General features: G+C 42.7%; 1 protein-coding gene across 6 annotated transcripts in view; it reads right to left on the bottom strand.

Annotated features, from left to right (window-relative positions):
- The window catches only part of SLC4A4 (solute carrier family 4 member 4), a 190,580-nt gene that overhangs the window by 71,996 nt on the left and 98,204 nt on the right, over window positions 1–20,380 (bottom strand). For 4 of the 6 annotated variants that reach the window (XM_053404375.1, XM_053404378.1, XM_053404376.1 and 1 more), the window contains exons 4-6: window positions 10,951–11,086; window positions 2,815–2,975; window positions 1,618–1,770 (exon numbers count right to left, since the gene is read on the bottom strand). In XM_053404375.1, the coding sequence (XP_053260350.1) occupies window positions 1,618–1,770; window positions 2,815–2,975; window positions 10,951–11,086 (450 nt within the window). Of the gene's footprint in view, window positions 1–1,590; window positions 1,771–2,814; window positions 2,976–10,950; window positions 11,087–20,380 lie in introns of all 6 variants that reach the window. The other 2 variants (XM_053404377.1, XM_053404379.1) reach the window with 1 other exon arrangement.

The raw sequence follows: 20,380 nt of genomic DNA, 5'->3' as shown, positions 1-20,380 counted from the left end.
AAAGATGCAACTTACCACCTGCATTCCAAGAAGGAGCGCTTCTTGGAATAATAAAGTGTGGAGGGGGGGGGATGAATATTCACATGTTGCAAGTTTTGTTGAGATCATATGAGAATCCATGATTCTTGGCCTTAGTGGTTCTCTCCCTCTTTTCTTCAATCAGATTATTTTTCCCTCGCATGTTGAGAAGCAAGAAAAGTCCCCTCTCATCCCAGCAGGGATGCACAGCCTTAAACAATGCTGATCCCACAATAGACAACATCACTCAATCATGAGATTTCAGAAAACAGTGTTAACTAGGTTCCCATACACCTCCATTGTCGTATGTCTTGGTTCTCGAACGCTGAAAACCCGGAAGTAAATGCTTCCGTTTTTGAATGTTTTTCAGAACCCGAACATGCGACGCGACTTCCACTGAGTGCAAGAAGCTCTTGCAACCAATGGGAAGCCGCGCATTGGTTTTTGAATGTTTTAGAAGCCGAATGGGCTTCTGGAACACATCGTGTTCGAGAACCGAGGTACCCCTGTAGTAATATAGATGATGATTGCTCTGTTCACCTTTTTTGCGTTTCTGAAGTTTCTCAGCTCAACACTATTGAACTGTTGAACTTTTATCCTTGAGGACTAGAGAGGATCCCTCTCTTTCTGGTTAATGCACTTGTTTCCCAGAATTCTAACAAAAGCCTCTGGAGCTGGGGGGTTGGGGTGGGACCTGTCCTCTGGATATTGCTGGACCACAACTCCCATCATCCCTGATCATGGACCATGCTGGTGGGGATGATGGGCGCTGGAGTCCTACAATATCCAGAGGACCATGGGTGAGTCACCCCTGCTCACAGAGGACTATTACACAGCCCTTCTGCTATTTTGCACACCAACACTCAAAATGACTTCGGGACAATTTTCACCCGCCATTACAGTCTAACACATTCTAGATAGCTCAATGTGTCATAGGCTGCATTCGTGTGGCAGTTCATTCCCATTTTCCTGACGTTTCCCTAACTGCTAATTTCCACCTTCTATTTCAGCTTTCGTGTGACATAAAAGCCACTCCCGGGAATATAGTGGGACATAGTGCAAGGTTAGCACTCAATTGTTTGCAAACAGATTTTCTTTTCCTGGGAGCCAATAACATGGAAATGAGTGCCAAGCTTGTGTACCATTTCTGGAAGTTGATTTTACACCACATGAACATTCAAATATAATGAGGAAATTAACTATCAGGGAAATGGGATGAGCTGCTGTGTGGATGCAGCCCGATTCTATTCCGGAGGACACATCGTTGTTTGTGTTGTGCCATTTTGTGCGTGTGCCACGCCAGGTGCTTGCCGAAGTGACTGACTAAAGCAGACTAACGAAAATGAAGCGCGCCCATGTCTCTTCTCAGTTAGCCCACGGAGATACGGTTAGAGCAATGCGCCACAGCATTAAGAAGCCTTCAGAGCCCATAACTGATACATCCGTCAGTATGGTCTGCTACTCTACTCGTGGGGTTAGATGCGTTGCCATGAGATGGTGATGGAGTTAGTTGGGAGCAGGGTTTCGGTGGGTCTCTACGGGAAGGCCAAAGCCCACTGGCTTCTGCATTACCATTATCTGGGTTGGTAAACATCCTACTTGCACTGGAGACAGTCTTCCCGATGTCGGCCAAGGAGCGCAGGTTGGATTTTTTGGTCTGGTGGCGATGTTTCCTGAGCAGGGTGTAAGTGACCTTGTCCTTCATTTCTTGCTTCAACAGGCCTGTCTCGATCTGGTTGTCAACAACCATCTCTGCAAACACGAGGATTTGGGGAGAGGGGGAGGCAGGGAGAGAAGAAAAGGAGTAAATCAATGTAAACAAAAATAAAAATGGTTTCAGAGTAGGCTGGTATGTGTAAGTTCACATACGCATAGGGCTGGGCAGTATCTGGTTTTCAACATCACGATATATCACCAGCAAAACACTGTGATATACTGATATATCACGATGTCTAAAATAAGGGTGGCGCTTTGTAGAAGCACTGGCTAGCTTCAGGTTTTTGGGGTTTTTTGGATCACTCACATGCACACATACACATCATGATGTGCGATATATTGCCAGGTCAAAAATTATGAAGCTGGTATCATGATATGGACTTCAAACCAGTTTTGGACAATTGATTGATATATTGCCCAACCCTCTACACCAACCTTTCTCAACATGTGGGTCCTCAGATGTTGTTGAACTACAACTCCCATCACCCCCAGCTAGCAAGGCCAGAGCTCAGGGGTGATGGGAGTTGTAGTCCAACAACATCTGGGGACCCACAAGTTGAGAACCGCTGCTCTACACTGATGTGTTTTAATCCTTAAACAACAATAACAGAGAAACTACCAAGAGGTATACAAAGTGGGAGTCCCACAACATCTAGGGGACTACAGATCCCCCACTCCTATCTTGTAGACTATCCAAGATACTGAACGAGATGAACAGGCACACTATCAAGACAGCTGAGACCCCAGCAACTTTTGGGTCATCCTCTCCTTGAACTGTTTCCATCCCGGTAGGCAATTAACTTGCACCTAAAAGAACTGGTACCCAAGTTTGCTTGTTTCCTCCTTCCTCAAAATCCATTTTCCTTTTGTGTTATGTCTTTTTAGATTGTAAGTCTGACGGTAGAGGCCATATTGTTTTCATTGATCTGCAACCCACCCCAGGAAGCTTGGTTGCTGTTGCTGTTTTGCCGAAAAGCAGCGTAAAATAAACACATGCCCAGATCCAACATCCCATTCAACGGACCAGGCTGGTTCTTGCGATGTAGAACAGTCCAGAGCACTGCGTTCAAAAGCACCTACCTACTACCTGAGGGAGCGACGAGGCCTCCAGATCCAACATGATTGACCCTTTCTCTATACACGTCCTCAACTCAAACAAGCTGTGAAGGGACAACGTGGCAACGTGTGGTTTGCTCCACCTCTCTCCACCCTGTTCCACTTTCTCCTCAAACTTTATCCACCTGCGAGAGAGGGGGGGAGAGAGAGAGAGAGAGAGAGTTGAGAGAGAGTTTGTAAGGATGAACTTACAAAGAAGTGCTGCTTTGTGAGCTTTCAAGAACAAGCATCTACATCATCAGATATTTCATTAAGAAAGTCGTGCCACAACAAATCCATTAGTCTCAAAAGTATTGCAAAGTTATTTCCCTCCTCTTTTTACATGTTATGGCTTATTTATATACCGATTTTTGGCCTGACGGCCTTTAAAATACCAAATAAAATATGCATAACATCCATTTAAAATGATATAAATTAGCATTTGTTTAATTAAAACAAACAAACAATCAGCTGGGTATGCGTTAGGAGCAGCAGTCAGCTCCAAGACAAAGATACAGAAAAACCACCCATCAACACAATACTATCTCTCATCTTTGGTGTACATTTTCCCACTGGATGAAAGTTGGTTTTACATATTAGTTATAAACCAACCCCTGTGGAAATACAGCTGGATTTGCATACAAAACATAAACATTGCAGGGGGTGGACTAGATGGGCCTCAGGGTCCCTTCCAATTCTATGATTCTATGATATAGGGAAAGGCAGTTTCAGAAAGGCAGAGTATCCACTAGAAACATGTCTCTATGCCTCCCGCTGTTTATTATTTGCTACGCATGAGCCACAAATATCTCTGCAACTGTAGAGCCCAAATGGATTCCGGGGAGCATCTTTTCCCGATTCCAGCTGTGCTTTTCGTGACTGCTTCTTCGGTCTCGAATGAACAGTGGTCTTTATTCATTCAAAAAAGAAACCACTCAGTTCAATTTCACCTCCATACCAGAGATGTTTATCGTTTAAATCAGTGGTCCCCAAACATTTTTGGACCACCACCCACTCCATCCTCAATGCCCCCTACCCTTATAAAAAGAATTATTCAGAATAGCAGTTTGCATGACCCACTAAGGAAGATGATAACAAAATAAAATTCAAAACAATAAGAATTGATGAAATGATCCAGTGATACCAGCTTTTCTAAGTCTGTTTACATCTCCAGCCCCACCACCACCACCGCCCCCTAGCCCCTTAGTGCCCCCCATCGTAATTCCACTGCCTACTTTGGGAACCACTATTTTAAACCAACTACAGTCATCTAGGATCTCAGCTTGCAATTTTGGCTCTAGCAGATCTTGACATCTCATGGTTACTGAGAGCTTAAGCCACAAGTCCCAGTTTGGTTAAGTTGGCTAAGTTCATTGCAGTAGTAAATAGGCTGGAAGCAAAGCAGCTGTGAGATCCTCTACAGCGGGGGTCATTTTTTCACAGTCCTGGTAAGCCATGATTTGGCTTACCGTTCATGCAAACCAGGTCATTGCCCCAACTGAGATGTCACACCAAACCAAGGTTTGCAAGTAAGCATACTTTGAGAAAGCAGCTGATGGTTTGAGCTTCCAAATGTATGGTTTAGTTGTTTGTCTGCCAAGGTTTAGTTGTTTGTCTGCTTCCCTTTCCCATCTGTTCAGCACTCCAATCCGTAACAGCCCCCAGAAGTAGAGCAATGGCAGTAACCGAGACATGAATTCAGACAACACACATACCCACCGTGAGCATAAACCAGCAACTATGGCTTCAAAGGGAGGAAATTTTGTTATTTTTGTTGATTATTGTAAAAGTAACACAATATTTTTGAATGCACAGTATAGTTTTTCCATAATTTAGATCAATAATTTAAAGAAACATTTTTTAAAAAATAAGTATGAAGGACTTCATGTTAGCTAAGTCATTTACAGTGGTACCTCAGGTTAAGTACTTAATTCGTTCTGGAGGTCTGTTCTTAACCTGAAACTGTTCTTAACCTGAAGCAGCACTTTAGCTAATGGGGCTTCCTGCTGCTGCCACACCACCGGAGCATGATTTCTGTTCTCATCCTGAAGCAAAGTTCTTAACCCGAGGTACTATTTCTGGGTTAGCGGAGTCTGCAACCTGAAGCGTATGTAACCTGAGGTACCACTGTATGGGCTTTTTGTTTTGTATTTTTTTGGTGATTTGACTACCGGTATATTATGGAGGGGAAATAAAATAAGGCCTGATAAATAATAAACAGAATTTTTTTTATTATGGTTTGCCAGCCAACTGCAAATCGTGGTTTGTCTATTCAGATCTTCAAGACAAAGTAAAGTTTATTTAATTGTGGTTTGACGCAATGTCTCAAGGGAGCCCCGTGGAACCCGCTCTTTCCAGTTCCTGCATGATCTCCCTTCAAAACAGTGTTGATTTAATGCGAAATCCTGCAGCTGCTCAACCTGCCCTCATTACGGTGGTGGAGATTTAATTATGCACCTGCTGGGCCTCTCTCCCACACACAGCTATTAAAAGCTAAAGAAGCTACCCTACAGGTCAGGAGTTTACAACCCTTGCCTGTGCTTATGAAACAGCCCTTAGGTGTGGAAAAATGTTTCTACACCAGACGGCATTTGCCCTTTGTCCTGATCTACAACTACAAGAAGATAAAGACAAGACTTTGCTTCCCCACCCCACCACGGTTTGTCCGGACAAATTTTCCCAGTCAATCATTTTTCACGGCAGAAAAATAAGGAAACGTTCATTTCGGTCCTTTTTGTTGGCAATCTTCTTTTTCATTTAATTTAGCATGTTGTCCAAACCAGAAGTCGTGGTTAAGACCATACTTTAATGACCATGAGCTGTAGACAAGAACAAACCTTAGCAGAACAAACTCACAGTTATTCTGGAGAGGCCTTAACCACAAGACAAGTGTGTTAAATCAAACCATGGTGCAGTGTAGCAAAAAGGACTGGAGAGGAATCTCTCTGAGAACCTGCATGTTCACACAGCCTCACCAAACCAAAGTTTGGGTTACAGTACACAAACCAGCTCCCTGGAGAATTTTATGGGCTTCAAGGCAGACAATAGAGGGCTCAAAACCTGCCTTGTGCCACAGATGGTGGAGAAAAATGTGTTTGACTTGGAAGATGCCTGCAGAATTAATTTAAAGCCTTAAAACTCAAGCCTAACCTTGGTCTGAGAAACAGGGGCAGACCATGACAGTTGTGTTTAAAAACATAAATCTCTGATCCAAACGTTTCTGTAAAAATCGCAGGTGTGTCACAGACACAAGTTCACAACTAGCACCTTTTTTGTACAGTGGTACCTCGGGTTACAGACGCTTCAGGTTACAGACACTTCAGGTCACAGACTCTACTAACCCAGAAATACTACAGTGATACCTCGGGTTAAGAACTTAATTTGTTCTGGAGGTCAGTTCTTAACCTGAAACTGTTCTTAACCTGAGGTACCACTTTAGCTAATGGGGCCTCCTGCTGCCGCCGCGCCACCGCCACACAATTTCTGTTCTCATCCTGAAGCAAAGTTCTTAACCCGAGGTACTATTTCTGGGTTAGCGGAGTCTGTAACCTGAAGCTTATGTAACCTGAAGTGTCTGTATCCCGATGTACCACTGTACCTCGGGTTAAGAACTTTGCTTCAGGATGAGAACAGAAATCGCATGACGGCGGCGCAGCAGCAGTGGGAGGCCCCATTAGCTAAAGTGGTACCTCAGGTTAAGAACACTTTCAAGTTAAGAACGGATCTCCGGAAAGAATTAAGTTCGTAACCAGAGGTACCACTGTACTTCTGTCACACAGAAATATAGTGCTCACCCCTTTACGGAGGTAATATACAATTTCTCTGCATAACGTAGCAACAGCTAGAGCCCTGATAGAGCAAGTCAAAGGTCACCTAGTTCAGCATCCCGTTCTCAAAGTTGCCAACCAGATTCCTGAAAGAAGGACATAATGGCAATCGCCCTTATGATTGCATTGCTGGAGGTGTAAGATAGAAGCCACTGGGAGCCTCCATCTTCCATAAATTTGTCTAATCCTATTCTAAAGCCATCCAAGTTGGTGACCATCAGCACATTTTGTGGCAGTGGATTGTAGTAAGAATACCAGATGTTTCTTTCATCATAAGCCAAAAGCTTTTTACTCCTCTGGCTACTGAAACTTTTTCAGCAGCTGTACAGAAACATTTGGAAATCATTCTCGAACAGGAGCCCTCTCTAAGTGGAAACTATCAGGCGTGCCATGGTTAGTCTTTGGCCACCCTAACTCTTGTTCACAAAATCTTTAGTCTGGCAAACTTTGTTGTTTCCAAATTACATCTCATGTAGCTTGTTTCAAATCCACAACAGTTCAGCTCACACCATATAATTAGTTTCAGTATCGTTTTAAAAGTTGTAGTATATTAAGAATTCCTAATTCTGTTTGTTTTGCGTAATACAGTAGTACCTCGGGTTAAGAACTTAATTTGTTCTGAAGGTCCGTTCTTAACCTGCTCTTAACCTGAAACTGCTCTTAACCTGATGTACCATTTTAGCTAATGGGGCCTCCCACTGCCACCGCACGATTTCTGTTTTCATCCTGAGGTAAAGTTCTTAACCTGAGGTACTATTTCTGGGTTAGCGGAGTCTATAAAGTGAAGCGTCTGTAACCCGAGGTACCACTGCAATGGGTATGATTGTGATTGTTGTTAGATGGCTAGATTAGGATTAAAAGGAAGTGTTCTCTCTAAAACATTTTCTCTTAAAAGTATCCATTTCGGGGAGGGTACAAAATCCAGATCTGTTTAGCTTTGGATACCCTGAGGGATGGCCTTGGGAAACTGAATTCACTTTATTTCTTATGAAATTTTGCATTGCAAGACCAATTACAATTGTGTGGGGGAACTTGGGAGAAGAGAGGCATTCACTCAGTTTTAAAATAGGTAGATAAACAAGACAGGACCCATTTTTTAATTGGTGTGCTTCTGAGCGAGGAATAAGGAATCAGAGTGGTAGCTTCATTTATTCAGCTGTAAGTTCAATATCTGAAAAGTCACCCGTATGAATCTTGCATCTCCCTGTCTCCTCTCTCCTCCCCACTTTTCTGTATACCAATATGTGAATCCAATGTATGATGCTTCATTCTTCTTTAAAGGAACTGTATACAACATGCCCTTTATGAGTACCCTTTGCTTTTTCTGTACTTAACAACATTTTGTTGTCTTTTTCAAAAGCTGCCCTTTTATATAAGTTTTTTTTAAAGGGTGTTTCAATACTGGTATTTTCTCTTTAAATTTATTTTAAAAGATTATTTACCAAAAAACAGCATCTATATGAAGTTTTTGATAATCAACACAGTGATTTAATTGATCTAAGGGTCTCTCCTCTTTCACCTCTGAATCAGCTGTGAGGAATTTATAAGTTTTCTCTTTCATTTTTTATTAACCTCATTGCTGTTGTTATTTAAATTTGCATAGTGCCCTTCATCCAAAGATCCCAGGGCAGTTCATAACAGAAAAACACAAAATGAGAATACAAAATACACAATAAAAACAAAAACCAACCAATAACTCCCCTACAACAAACACATTTAAAAGGCCATTTTTATGCAATGTGCAAAACTGGCTAGTCTTTTGGGAAAGCTAGAGATGTGTAGGACAAGTGTAATTTTTTTTTGGGGGGGGAGTAGATTATCTAATGCAAAGCAACCCAGAGGGAGCCAGTGTGGTGTAGTGGTTAAGAGCGGTAGTCCCGTAATCTGGGGTACCGGGTTCGCATCTCAGCTCCTCCACATGCAGCTGCTGGGTGACCTTGGGCCAGTCACACTTCTGTGAAGTCTCTCAGCCCCACTCACCTCACAGAGTGTTTGTTGTGGGGGAGGAAGGGAAAGGAGATTGTTAGCCACTTTGAGACTCCTTAGGGTAGTGATAAAACGGGATATCAAATCCAAACTCCTCTTCTTCTTCTTCTTCAGAGCAAAGTGCCTCTAAACCAGGCATAGGCAAACTCGGCCCTCCAGATGTTTTGGGACTACAACTCCCATCATCCCTAGCTAACAGGACCAGTGGTCAGGGATGATGGGAGTTGTAGTCCGAAAACATCTGGAGGGCTGAGTTTGCCTATGCCTGCTCTTAACCTAACAGAAACAAAAGTATAAGCTCCTCGTTTTATGATCACATCACGCAACATCAACATTTCCCTGCATGGAAAGTATGGCCACATACATTAATCATCCAGTGTGCACTCATCTTGGAAACCTGTCTGAATCAGTTTTCCTAGAAAAGTGTATACTGGTGTAGAAAAAGGCGCACACATTTTGCGACAGCCCCCTGGCATGCATTTCTTGTAAGAGGGTTAGATTTCGGGTTAGGATTGGTGTGTAAGACCAGTGTCCCACTCAGTAATCCTCATGCATGGAGCTTCCCTTGAGAAGTAGGAATCCCAGTGTTAGGGAGAACAAGGTGATATTCACAGGTAGGGATTAATATATCCAAACACAGTAAGAAGCTCTTAAAACAGACGGTGGGGGAAAAGATTAGCAGGGCTCTGATAACAAGAGAAAACCAAAGAGCTAATATTTAAAAGTGTGGGGGGAGAGGTGGAGGGCCCTAGAAAACAATGACTCAGCACTCGAAGAGAAAAACAGAAGTCTAGATTTGGGGAAAGGGGTCGGTTATTGTAATGTCACAGCAGAGTCTCGCTCAAGCAAGCTCCACTGGAATTACGGCTAGGTTGATTACACGATGGCGACTTGATTAATTATTGCTGAATTGTGTCATCACTCCAGCATAATTTATCTGCACGCATTTCTCGTAAGTGACCAAAAATGTTTTTTATGAGTCTAATAAGAAACTAAGCACGGTGTGCATGCAAATTAAAACCCAACCTCAAAGTGTTTAATTCATGCTAATCCCAAAATGAAAATATCTAAATGTTTGAATGACCGCATTTTGGGTGCTTTATTCTGTTACTTTAAAACGATTTCGGTCAGAAATTATTCAAGCCAAGGGATATAACAACAACAACAACACTTCATTTTGTATCACTTCAGCTACCTCAACCCTAAAAACAACCCTGTGAGGTAGGACGGTGCTACTGCCCCCATACTGCACAGGGGGAACTGAGGCTGAGAAATAGCACCTTGCCTAAAAAGAATCTTGCAAGTTAATGGTTGAGGTGAGACTTCCTGGCTGAGATCCTATATAATAACCACTACACTAGATAGATAGATGATAGATAGATAGATAGATGATAGATAGATAGATGATAGATAGATGATAGATAGATATAGATAGATAGATAGATAGATAGATAGATAGATAGACAGATAGAGGAACTATATTTGACATTTGTTTTTTAAGCACAGATGGTTTTAATATGAATTAATGAATTAATATGAATTAATGATGTTATAACTCAATCACCTTTCTGACAAGTGCCGTGCAAAGATCACTGTGTATGTGTTGTTTGTGTGCTAATCTTCTGAATAAAGGATAGGAACGTTAGGAAGCTGCTTTAGACCATTGGGTCTATCTAGCTCAGGCTTACATACACTGACTGGGGGTGAAAATTCAGGATTTCGTGCAGATGTCTATCCCAACCCCACCTGGAGATTCCTGCGACCTTTTGTTTGCAGGGCAGACACTCTGCCACTGAGCTACGACCCTTCCCCATAATTAAGGATAACATAGTAGTTCTATTCACCAGCAAATGCTTGGGAAATTTCTCTGGTTCCTTTTTATTGGGAAAGCTTTCCAGAACCACCAGAGAATAATTAGGAGGAAAGGGACAGAGAAAGCTGATTTCTACTGAGTCGGACCATTGGTCCACACATTGCCTAAACTGGCTAGCAGAGGTCCTCCAGGACTCAGGCAGGAGTCTCTCTCCCAGTTGTACCTGGAGATGCTGCAAACTGAACCTCAGATAATAGAATCATAGAGTTGGCAGGGACAGAGTCCCAATGTGGGGATCAAACCCATAACCCTGAGATTAAGAGTCTCATGCTCTGCCAACAGAGCTATCCAGTTTAGGTCCCACCACTGAGCTACAGTCCTAATGATACTTGTGGAACCCCCCAAAGTTCCAGAAGAAGGTGCTCCCCAAAATTAACACATGGCTTGCCACAACTTCTTCCTTCCCCCAGAAAAGACAAAGTGATGCCAACTCACCTTGCGGTCTCCTTCCATTCCATCTCCTGCCCATCAACAGCCAGGAGTTCGTCCAGTTCCGTGAAGAGCTGGGGTGGCGCGGGGCTGTCATCGTCTTCGCCCAAAATGAAGCGGATGCGTTCGGCGGCGGGGGAGACTGCAGAGGTGAAAATACTGCGGTTAACGGACTGCAGGATGATCAGGGAGGTGCGGTTCCTCTCCCTTCCCTTCTCTCCACATCCATTTGGTTGCTTCTCCTCGTCGCCTGCTCCATCTGACATCTCAGCTCTGAGTGCGGGCTGTCGGCTCTTTTTATTATTATTATTATTTGCTAGGTGCCTACTTCTCAAGTCTCTCTTTTCTTACAACTTACTTCTTAAAAAAAGAAAACAACTTTCAAGCTGGGGGTAAAGTTCAAGAGGACGTGCGTCTTCTTCCCCCACTCCTCTAAGCTCTGTGTTCACAGCAGACCCACACAGCTCCTCGTCCAAAAAAACAGGAGAGAGCTTCCAGGCTCAGCACCAATTTGCTCTATGGTGCATGCCCAGGGACCTTTAGTACTCTGATCAGCCGAGGTCCTTTAAAGTCTTTTTCTTTATAGGCAGAGAACCAGTTCCAGCCAAAACTATTTGGGGGGCACCTCGTGAAGAGGAAGTGGCTTCCCACTGCCAACTCCCCCCCCCCCCCGGTTTGTACAAAGCTGGAACTTTCATTGGCTTGCGAGGCAACACTCATTACCAGCGTAAAAGGGAATATTTAACAAAATAGCCCAGCTCTTCTTTTGCATGGGAAGCTGTGTACTCTGGTCCATTTAGTCAAGTATCAAACACAGTGAGGAAAAGGGAAGGAGCAGAAAAGGCACAAAGCAATCAACCCATCCGCAGGTAAGACACGGTGTAGCTAAAAAGAACACTAGTTTTGGTCACATGTAGGTTACACCTGCTATACCATGCCATACCTAGAACATGCCATCCCTAGGCTAGAACCATTAACACCTGCTGCTCTGTAATGTCTTGCTGTTTTAACATTTTGCTCAGGCCTCTCCAACTGCAACTAACCATCAACCATCCAAGCAACTATGTTTAAAGGCATTTCCACATCACCTAACACTCAGCAAGTGCCACTTCTTTAAGATGCTGCATTTGATGAAAGCTACTGTTCAAAATTAGAGGGGGGAAAGACCACTGTTAAGATGTTCTTTTTCATACCAGACCCAAAGGAACAACTGCATGCCTAATTTTGCAGCACTACCATTATTATTATTATTATTATTATTATTATTATTATTATTATTATTTCCATGTTGAGGAGTCAACTGCAATTTTAGGCGATTTCATTGACTGATTGTGTTTAAAGCTGTCAAATGCATACAGGAACCTGTAGCCCTCCAGATATTGCTGGTGGACTTCAGCTCCTATCAACCCCAGCCAGCACAGCCAACAATCATGGATGATGGGAGATGTAATTCTGCAACTTTTGGAGGGCCATAGATTCCCCAACCCTGCTCAAAAGTGAGTTGTTCTCATCTTCTTACTCCTTTGGGCTGCAAGGGTAAAATGTACCTCCCGTATTTTAACTCAGAAAGCAAGTGTGCATGTCAAAGTTCTGGGAATCCCTGGTTCAGACTCTTTGGGCATCTGGGTCTTGATATATGTTTTATCTGGAAACAAGTCACTGGAAGTTACTTCTGCAGTCTCCTTGGGCTGTCAGCCTGAGCTTACCACACCTTGTGCCATTCTTTAGATTTACTGGAAAACTCAGCAAAGCCTTTGTCCCATGTCTTTTCTCCCTACATTGCATGACTATAACATGTTCTAATGGAAAAAAGCCACAAGCCTAGGACAATTATGTCCCACCTTTCAACCTAAACTGCTTCCAAAACAGATAAAACTACAAGACTGGCACAGTGATATCATCCTTTGCTTTTAAGGATTTTATTTGGGTTCAACTTTCTTCTTTCACCGATATATTTTCATAGTTATGGTTCTTATATACATGGCTTCGCTGTTGTTGCTTGAAGGTTAATTAAGCATTTTCAGGAGGTGTTGTTGCATTCTGCTTCTGTGTTTTTCTTTTCCTTTTTTCCTTGGATTATACTTGGTATTCTTTAGTTTCAGGACACTGTGCACTCATTATGGCTGGTTTGTGTACTTTTAGGTTAATTTGGACTGCTGTGTTACTGCAACACATGGACGTTTTTTGGATTACTGAGTTAGTACAATATGTGGATATAATTTTAATTAGTTTATTTTTAAAAAATAATGTAACGGAGGAGAAAATAATTAAAGTAACAGCTATGAAAACTCAATCAAGATCCAGTTCCTAGACTAAGAGTGGGTTGAGCAAATCAGGAGTTGCAACAATAGTCTAAAGAACTCTTACTTAAAACAACAATAACAACAACAGCTTTTTAAATACAATGTTCTCCCTGGTTTCCTGTTGCCACAAAAGTTTCCCATCGTGAGACAAACAAGACAAGAATATCAAACCTATTCTGTTTCTGTTTTTAAAACACAGAATAGGATCAAGATCCATTCTAACTGAAGTGGGGGGGGAGATTGGGGGAGACAGGGATCATAAAAAAAACCTTTTAGTGAGAGGAGAGGTAGTTGTTTTGTAAACCCACCTGGTGAATCAAAGCACAATACTGTATTAATTACATGCATCCAAGCTAAAGAACTGAAAACTTTGCCAATATCTTCTGACTCAAGACAAATCCAAGTAGTTCTTTCTAGCCTGGTGCTGATGTAACTGACAACTCGCTCAGCAGTCCATCTAAAATTCAAGGGTCCCCGTGTCCATTATTTACATCTGCATTTTGCCTTGGTCACCAACTTTAGATAGATAGATAGATGATAGAATTATTATTATTATTATTTTACACAGGGGGGTCATATTTTGAACAGAACAAAAGGGTCAAAGAGCAAGCTATATTTACTCCTTTCCCATGCAAACCAAGAGGGCAACAGGTCCCTTCCACCACAAGCAGGAGCAGCAACAAAACTTCAGCTAAAAGTTCTCGCCTTCTGCACCTCAGCTGCTGACCTCTGCTTTCTGATTCATACATGCGAGTCAGCAAGGGGGAGCAGAAGACATGAACTTGAGGAGGAATTCTGTCTGACATGGAATCCTGGATCCTGAGCTATCTCCAAACTCTTTTTATGCCTATTCTCTTCAGGGTGCTGGTACTAATGTACGGAGCCATACACAGCTCAGGACCAGACTACCTAAAAGATTGTCTTGCCCCTTATATACCCGGCCAATCACTCCTGCTGATCACATCTCACCAAGAGGCCCTTTCTATATGACATAAGGAAGTGGGTCTTTTTTCTGTGCCTATTGAAAACCTTCCATTTCCAACAAGCCTTGTTAGTAGAGAGTATATACACTTCAGAATGTTTTATAGGAAGCGATTCATAAATGAAATGAATAGTTAACTGTTGTCTACTCTCTCACAGCTCCCTATTTCGATTCAAGTTCTGTAAAATTAGACTTGCATTGCTTTTTGAAACAATACAAGTAGTGTATTGTTTGTGGTGCCCTCCCCCCTGTGGAATGCCCTCCTGTCAGGTGTCAAAGAGATAAATAACTATATAATCTTCCAGAGACATCTGAAGGCAGCCCTGTATTGGGAAGTTTTAATGTGCGATGTTCTGCTGTGTCTTTGTATTTTTGTTGGAAGCAGCCCGGAATGGCTGGGGCAACCCAGTCAGATGGGCAGGGTGCAAAAAATAAGGTAGTAATAGTAAATAAAATATGCAGGGCTGATGTCACCTTTTGGCAGGTGGTGTGGAACGCTGACCATGCTGAGACTTTCTCAAAATGCTACCTGGTCATGGTCAAGGCATTTGCAAAAGAGTTATTAAACCCACAGGAAATCTGGGAAGGGAAAGGATGGAGCAACTTGGATGGATAAAAACTCAGAATTCAACTCATTCAAATTGGGCGAGGTTTGGGAAATATTCAAGCTTGACCGAACCGTTCCCTCTTTCCGTAGTTGAAATGTATCTCAGTCCCATGGGACAGGGCCTCAACCCAGACACTTCCACATCAGTAAGAGAGTCCTGGGCCCTCTTCAAAAATAGAGAGGCCCTCTCCCTCTAGCAGGAGGAAGAAAGGGCTGTGGTACCTCCATCTCCTTTTTCCAAGCAAGGTTGCTTACTCTGTCATCCAGCACCAACTCTTCCTCACAGAAACTCCCTCACTTCTGGGGATCCTGCTTTCCATGCCAAGACATTCCAAAATGCATCAGGAGGCACTGCAGGATGCCCCAAGAACAGAGCACAGCCAATTTCACCAAGAAGCAAGACCTAGAACACACAAGACCTAGAACAAGGAAGCAAGACCTAGAACACACACCTCCCTGCTTCAGAAGTCTCCAGGTTATTTGTTTTCTATTCAAGGGCCTGCCAGTGAGCCTAGTCTCATCTCTGACTCCCACCATGCGCTGACCAAGGTGCTGACTTTAGACTTGCACTACATGCATGGGCTATCATCCCATATCACTGGCCATGCAGGCTGGGGCTGATAGTATCCTATTGGCTATCCCTGCTTCACGCTGTTACCTGCTTGCCCTCGTACCAAGCCTGGGCAGTGCCTCTTCTCTGGGCACCAACCTTCCATACAGAGATTTATGCATAAGGCCTATTTGAGCATTCACATACATGTACAATTGCCACCATGAGAGAGGGAAATAGGAACCAGCTCACAGGCCCTGTCCCTCCTGCATGTCCACGCTGCATTTCCTGCAACCTCCAACATCTCAGGGGGCTGAACATCAGCAGCAAGGAGCCTCTTTCTCTCAGTAACACTACCCATGTGGTTAGAAGATACGGATTCTGAATCTGTTTGACTTCAACAAGCTCCATGCTACAGCTGTTCAGCCCCAAACATGTGTGGCATGGTAGGAGGAGAAATGCAGGAGGGGTCAGGAGCAACAGGCTTCTCCCCACTTCACCCCACCTCACAGGGTAGCAACCACAAGAGGAGGATAACAATTGAACAGGGCATTAGGGTCTGAGGAAACACAGAGTTCAGCTCATGCCAGTGGCCAATATTTATTTGAGCGTAGGAGCCATGTATTTAGTCCATAATGCTATTTAATATATACATATGAAGCTGTTGGGACAGGCTATCAGCAGACCTGAAGGACAAAGTCTTGAGCATGCTGGTGACACCTAGCTCTTGTTCCAAGTCACATCTGAATCAGGAATGGATGTGCAGGTCTAGAGACAGTGTCTGGATGCAGCAAAGCAATACACTACCAATTATCCCAGTAATGTTGTCCATATATTCAAAAAAGCCTACCCAACAAAAACAAAAACAAAAGTCTTCACTTAACTTCTGATAAGTATCAAAGCATGGGCTCAGTCATGCCTTCTTCATAGAGAATGGACAACACTTTTTTGCTCCTAGAGCACGAAAAGCCTTTGAATTCTGACCCAGCCTCTGAACCTCACACAGTGTCAGGGAGCCCTGAGGAAGGTGCTCAATTTGAGTAGCGTCTGAGTGCCATTCAGTCGCACAAAAGTGGCACATGACCCTTCCCTCCCTATTCCTTTTCTAGCTTGCAGGTAGCAGACTGCATGTTAGAATGCTACTCGCCTGTCCCCCCTCTAGGGAGAAAGCTAAGCAAAACCCCTTTCCTACAATTGCCCCTGCCCTGTGAAACGGCCTCCCCTCTGCTGTGCACACAGCATCAACTATTAGCTGCTCCAGATGCCGTGTGAGGATGCATTTTCTTTGCCCAAGCTTCTCCTGACCCACAAGATTGGTTGATGTTATTCCTGTTTTTGCCTGTTCTTACAAGGGTGTTTCACTGCTATTATTGCTTTTGTGTTATTTTTATATGCCAGTTAGGGATTTCTTTAAAAACACACACGCATTAAGCACCTTAGAAATGCTTTTAAATAAATACATAAATAAATGAAAGCCCTTCCGCACTTGCTGCTGAAGGTGCACATCCCAGAAAAAAACTATACCACATGCTACTCTGGTAAAACTGAATGCACCCATGCCCAGACGCATTAAAATTGGATACCATGTTAACACAGATTCCCCCTCCTTCTTTATTTAAGCCTCAGTTGTGCATTTAAAACATGCACATTAAAAGTCCAAAATCCAAACGCGGAATTTGCTGGGTCACAAGGTCTGCCGCAGCTCAAACTTCACCGCACTGGTCTTTTTAGTGCCACTGTTGATTAATGGGCCGTTCATTGGTTATTTACATGCTCTCTTTAGCAAGAACAGCATATTTTCATGTTGGCCGCTGGAGGGAACAGGATGTGCTGAGAGCAAACACCGCAAGTCCCAAGCCCAAGCTACAAGCTAGAGCCCCAATTAACCTGAAGTAATGAACTACCAACCTTTCCCTCTTCCTCTTTGACCTGCATGTGTTGCACACAGACTCCACCAGCCTAAACTCCCCCTCTACCACTTCAAATCATACTCAGCTAGCCACCAAAAGGTAGTAGCATTAATGAGAAGAACAGCCATTAGCTGCACAACTTTTCCTCTCTTTTTTGTTACTGCCTCAATTCTGTAAGCATATTAGAAAACTGAAATCCATAATCTCATGGACTCATAATCAATCAATCAATGGCACACCATGCACAGAACGTTTTACATAGCTTTAAAAATAAGTATCATCTGTGCTTTAGGCAGTAAGTGGCCAGCACAGGTGGACTTATGGGGATAGGGGAGCAAAAGACCAAAGGAAGCAAAAGAAGAGGTTTGAAAAGGGATAAAAGATCCATTTTTATAAATAGTAATGGCCTTGGTGGAATAAAAAGGTCTGAAATATTTCAAATGATAACTTGCCAGGAGTAAGGTACTCCTCCTTTATCTCCTTTATCTTTATCCCACAAATGACAACCATAGACTGATGTACTTCCAAACCTCTGCACATTCTGTTTTCTAAAATTGCATGGCAGCACCTATCATTTTATGTACATGTGCATACATATCCCATTGATTTTGTTTTTGCTAAACCCATGTCGTGGCATCTTCTTTCCCCAGAACTCACTCCTGGGACAATGCGCTAATGTTTTGCTTCTTCAGAGCTTTCATTCATTCCAACGGAGCTGCTCTGAATGAAGCAAATGGAGCAGGACTCCCAACTCACTCATGCACCCCACCTATTTTGTTTCATCTGCAAGATGTAGCAAATGCCTACAATGGATTTCAAAATGAACAAATTGCTATCTAGAGATCATACACGTCAGCAGTTTCTTGTGAGTTCGGCTAAGGCCACTCTTGTGTGTTGAAGTTATGCCCTCAAGGACCCAAAGGCAAAAAGCAATTTCAATCAGGGTTGGAGGAATCTCAAAGATCTTGCAAGAGCAAAGAGACATGCTAGAGCATCAAAACGTTTTATGTCAATTGTACACTGTATGGTGGTGTGAAGTTATTTCTGTTGTTTGTTTTCAATCTACTGCCCCATCAACATCACTGAGTGATTCACACATTACCAAAACCATATGTTTGTTTGCTGCAAAGCAAACATAACCAATCTGTTCACCATCCAAGTTAAAAGCCTGTGCTTATCACATGCATATATTACCCTACTCTCTCTCCAAAAATCATACATCATGCATACAGACCTAAGAAAGGGATTCTGGTCCTTGGAGCATAGGATTAATCAACCCATCAAATTAAATCATGTCCATTACGTACAGTGGTACCTTGGTTTAAGAACAGCTTCGTTTATGAACAACTTGGATTAAGAACGCTGCAAACCCAGAAGTAGGTGTTTTGGTTTGTGAACTTTGCCTTGGAAGCAGAACATTTTCACTTCCTGTTGAGTGTGTTCCATTTGTAAATTGAGTCCCCCACTGCTATGGGAAAGCACACCTTGGTTTAAGAACGCTTTGGTTTAAGAATGGACTTCCGGAACAGATTAAGTTCATAACCAAGGTACCACTGTACTGAATGAGGAAACCAACAGCTGACAATTTAAGAGACAACTGCAATAATAGAATAATATGAGTTCTAGAGCTGGGAGTCATGTAGTCCATGGGTAGACAAACTAAGGCCCGGGGGCCGGATCTAGCCCAATCGCCTTCTCAATCTGGCCCGCAAACGGTCCGGGAATCAGCGTGTTTTTACATGAGTAGAATGTGTGCTTTTATTTTAAATGCATCTCTGGGTTATTTGTGGGGCCTGCCTGGTTCCTGCAGCCAACATGCAAGCAGATGCCATAAGAATGGATCCATCAGCAATATTTTTTTTGCCTTCACATTTCAAACTTCGCTCTAAACTCATGAGCACTAGAAGAAATGACAACACAGGACTTGATTATCAAGAATATATATAAAAAAACTGCCACACCACACAGAAGTATAAATGTTGTTAATAAAGAAAATAAAGAAGATGTGATCCAGTTTAAAAAATGAATGTGCATTCTAGCCAACAGATTTATTTATGATTATTTATTTATAATTATTTATGACATATTATTTGATGCATCTTTATCCCAGACTTCGGCCAAAAAGAGTAAAAAAAAAAAAATGCCAGCGATGAAGGAAGTGCTGAAAGCTATTAGTATCATAGAGAAAAACACCTATATAAAACTTACTCAGATGTTTGCTCCATAATCTGATGACCCATCATCCTGTCTTAGCAGTGAATCTGCTTGCCTTAATTTCACATAGAACACAAACATGAAGTATCTTTGATGTGGCCAGATAATCCTGGTTTTACCCACTCGTTTCTCAAGGCTTTAGGGCGGAGAACTGCAGATAAACAAACATACACCGGCAGTGATGGAAATGTGTTTATCTGAAGGTGTGCTTCTCATAAACTCAAGCAGCAGCTGGATATCTCTAAGTGTCATCAGCCACTTTCCTTCAAACCAAAATCGCTTCGGTGCTTGGGCTCAGTAAATATTGAGCCTATCACAGTGACTGAAAAAGGCAAATCTGCAAATTAAAGCCAATTTCATGTGGGACTTGTTCCAAACCAAATAAACAAATATGGCACAGTGTGGCTCCTAAACTAAGATGAACTTATATTGTGTTCTTATCATTAAGCTGATTGGCAGGAGATTTGGGACACCCAAAAGGAACTATTTATTCACACAGCAGTTTAGCAACAAGTGGAGTTCACAACCACAAGATGGAATGACGGCCACTACTTGTTAGGTGGCATTTTTTAGAGAAGCTATTAAAAATAATAAACTTAAGGTTTAAGGCAGATTCCATTAGCATAGCTAATGTCTGCTTCCACAACAAAAATTCCACCCACCTCTCATCTGCAGTCTCCACTCCATTCATCCACAAAATCTGTTCCAAAGGGTTGGAGGACCCCGCTGAACAGATTTTGGTGGTGCATGGAGAAGAAGGTGAGGAAGAGCAATTCCCACTAAGCAAGCCCAACTCCTCGTATGAAGTGCTAGATACTATCCAAGGACTTTATTATGTACCATGTGGACTGATGCAGCTTGTCATGAACT

The sequence above is a fragment of the Podarcis raffonei genome, chromosome 9 (genome assembly GCF_027172205.1).
Source record: "Podarcis raffonei isolate rPodRaf1 chromosome 9, rPodRaf1.pri, whole genome shotgun sequence".
Lineage (NCBI taxonomy): Eukaryota > Metazoa > Chordata > Lepidosauria > Squamata > Lacertidae > Podarcis > Podarcis raffonei.
Note: the sequence above shows the minus strand (reverse complement) of the source record. Positions and strands in the feature narration are given on the sequence as shown.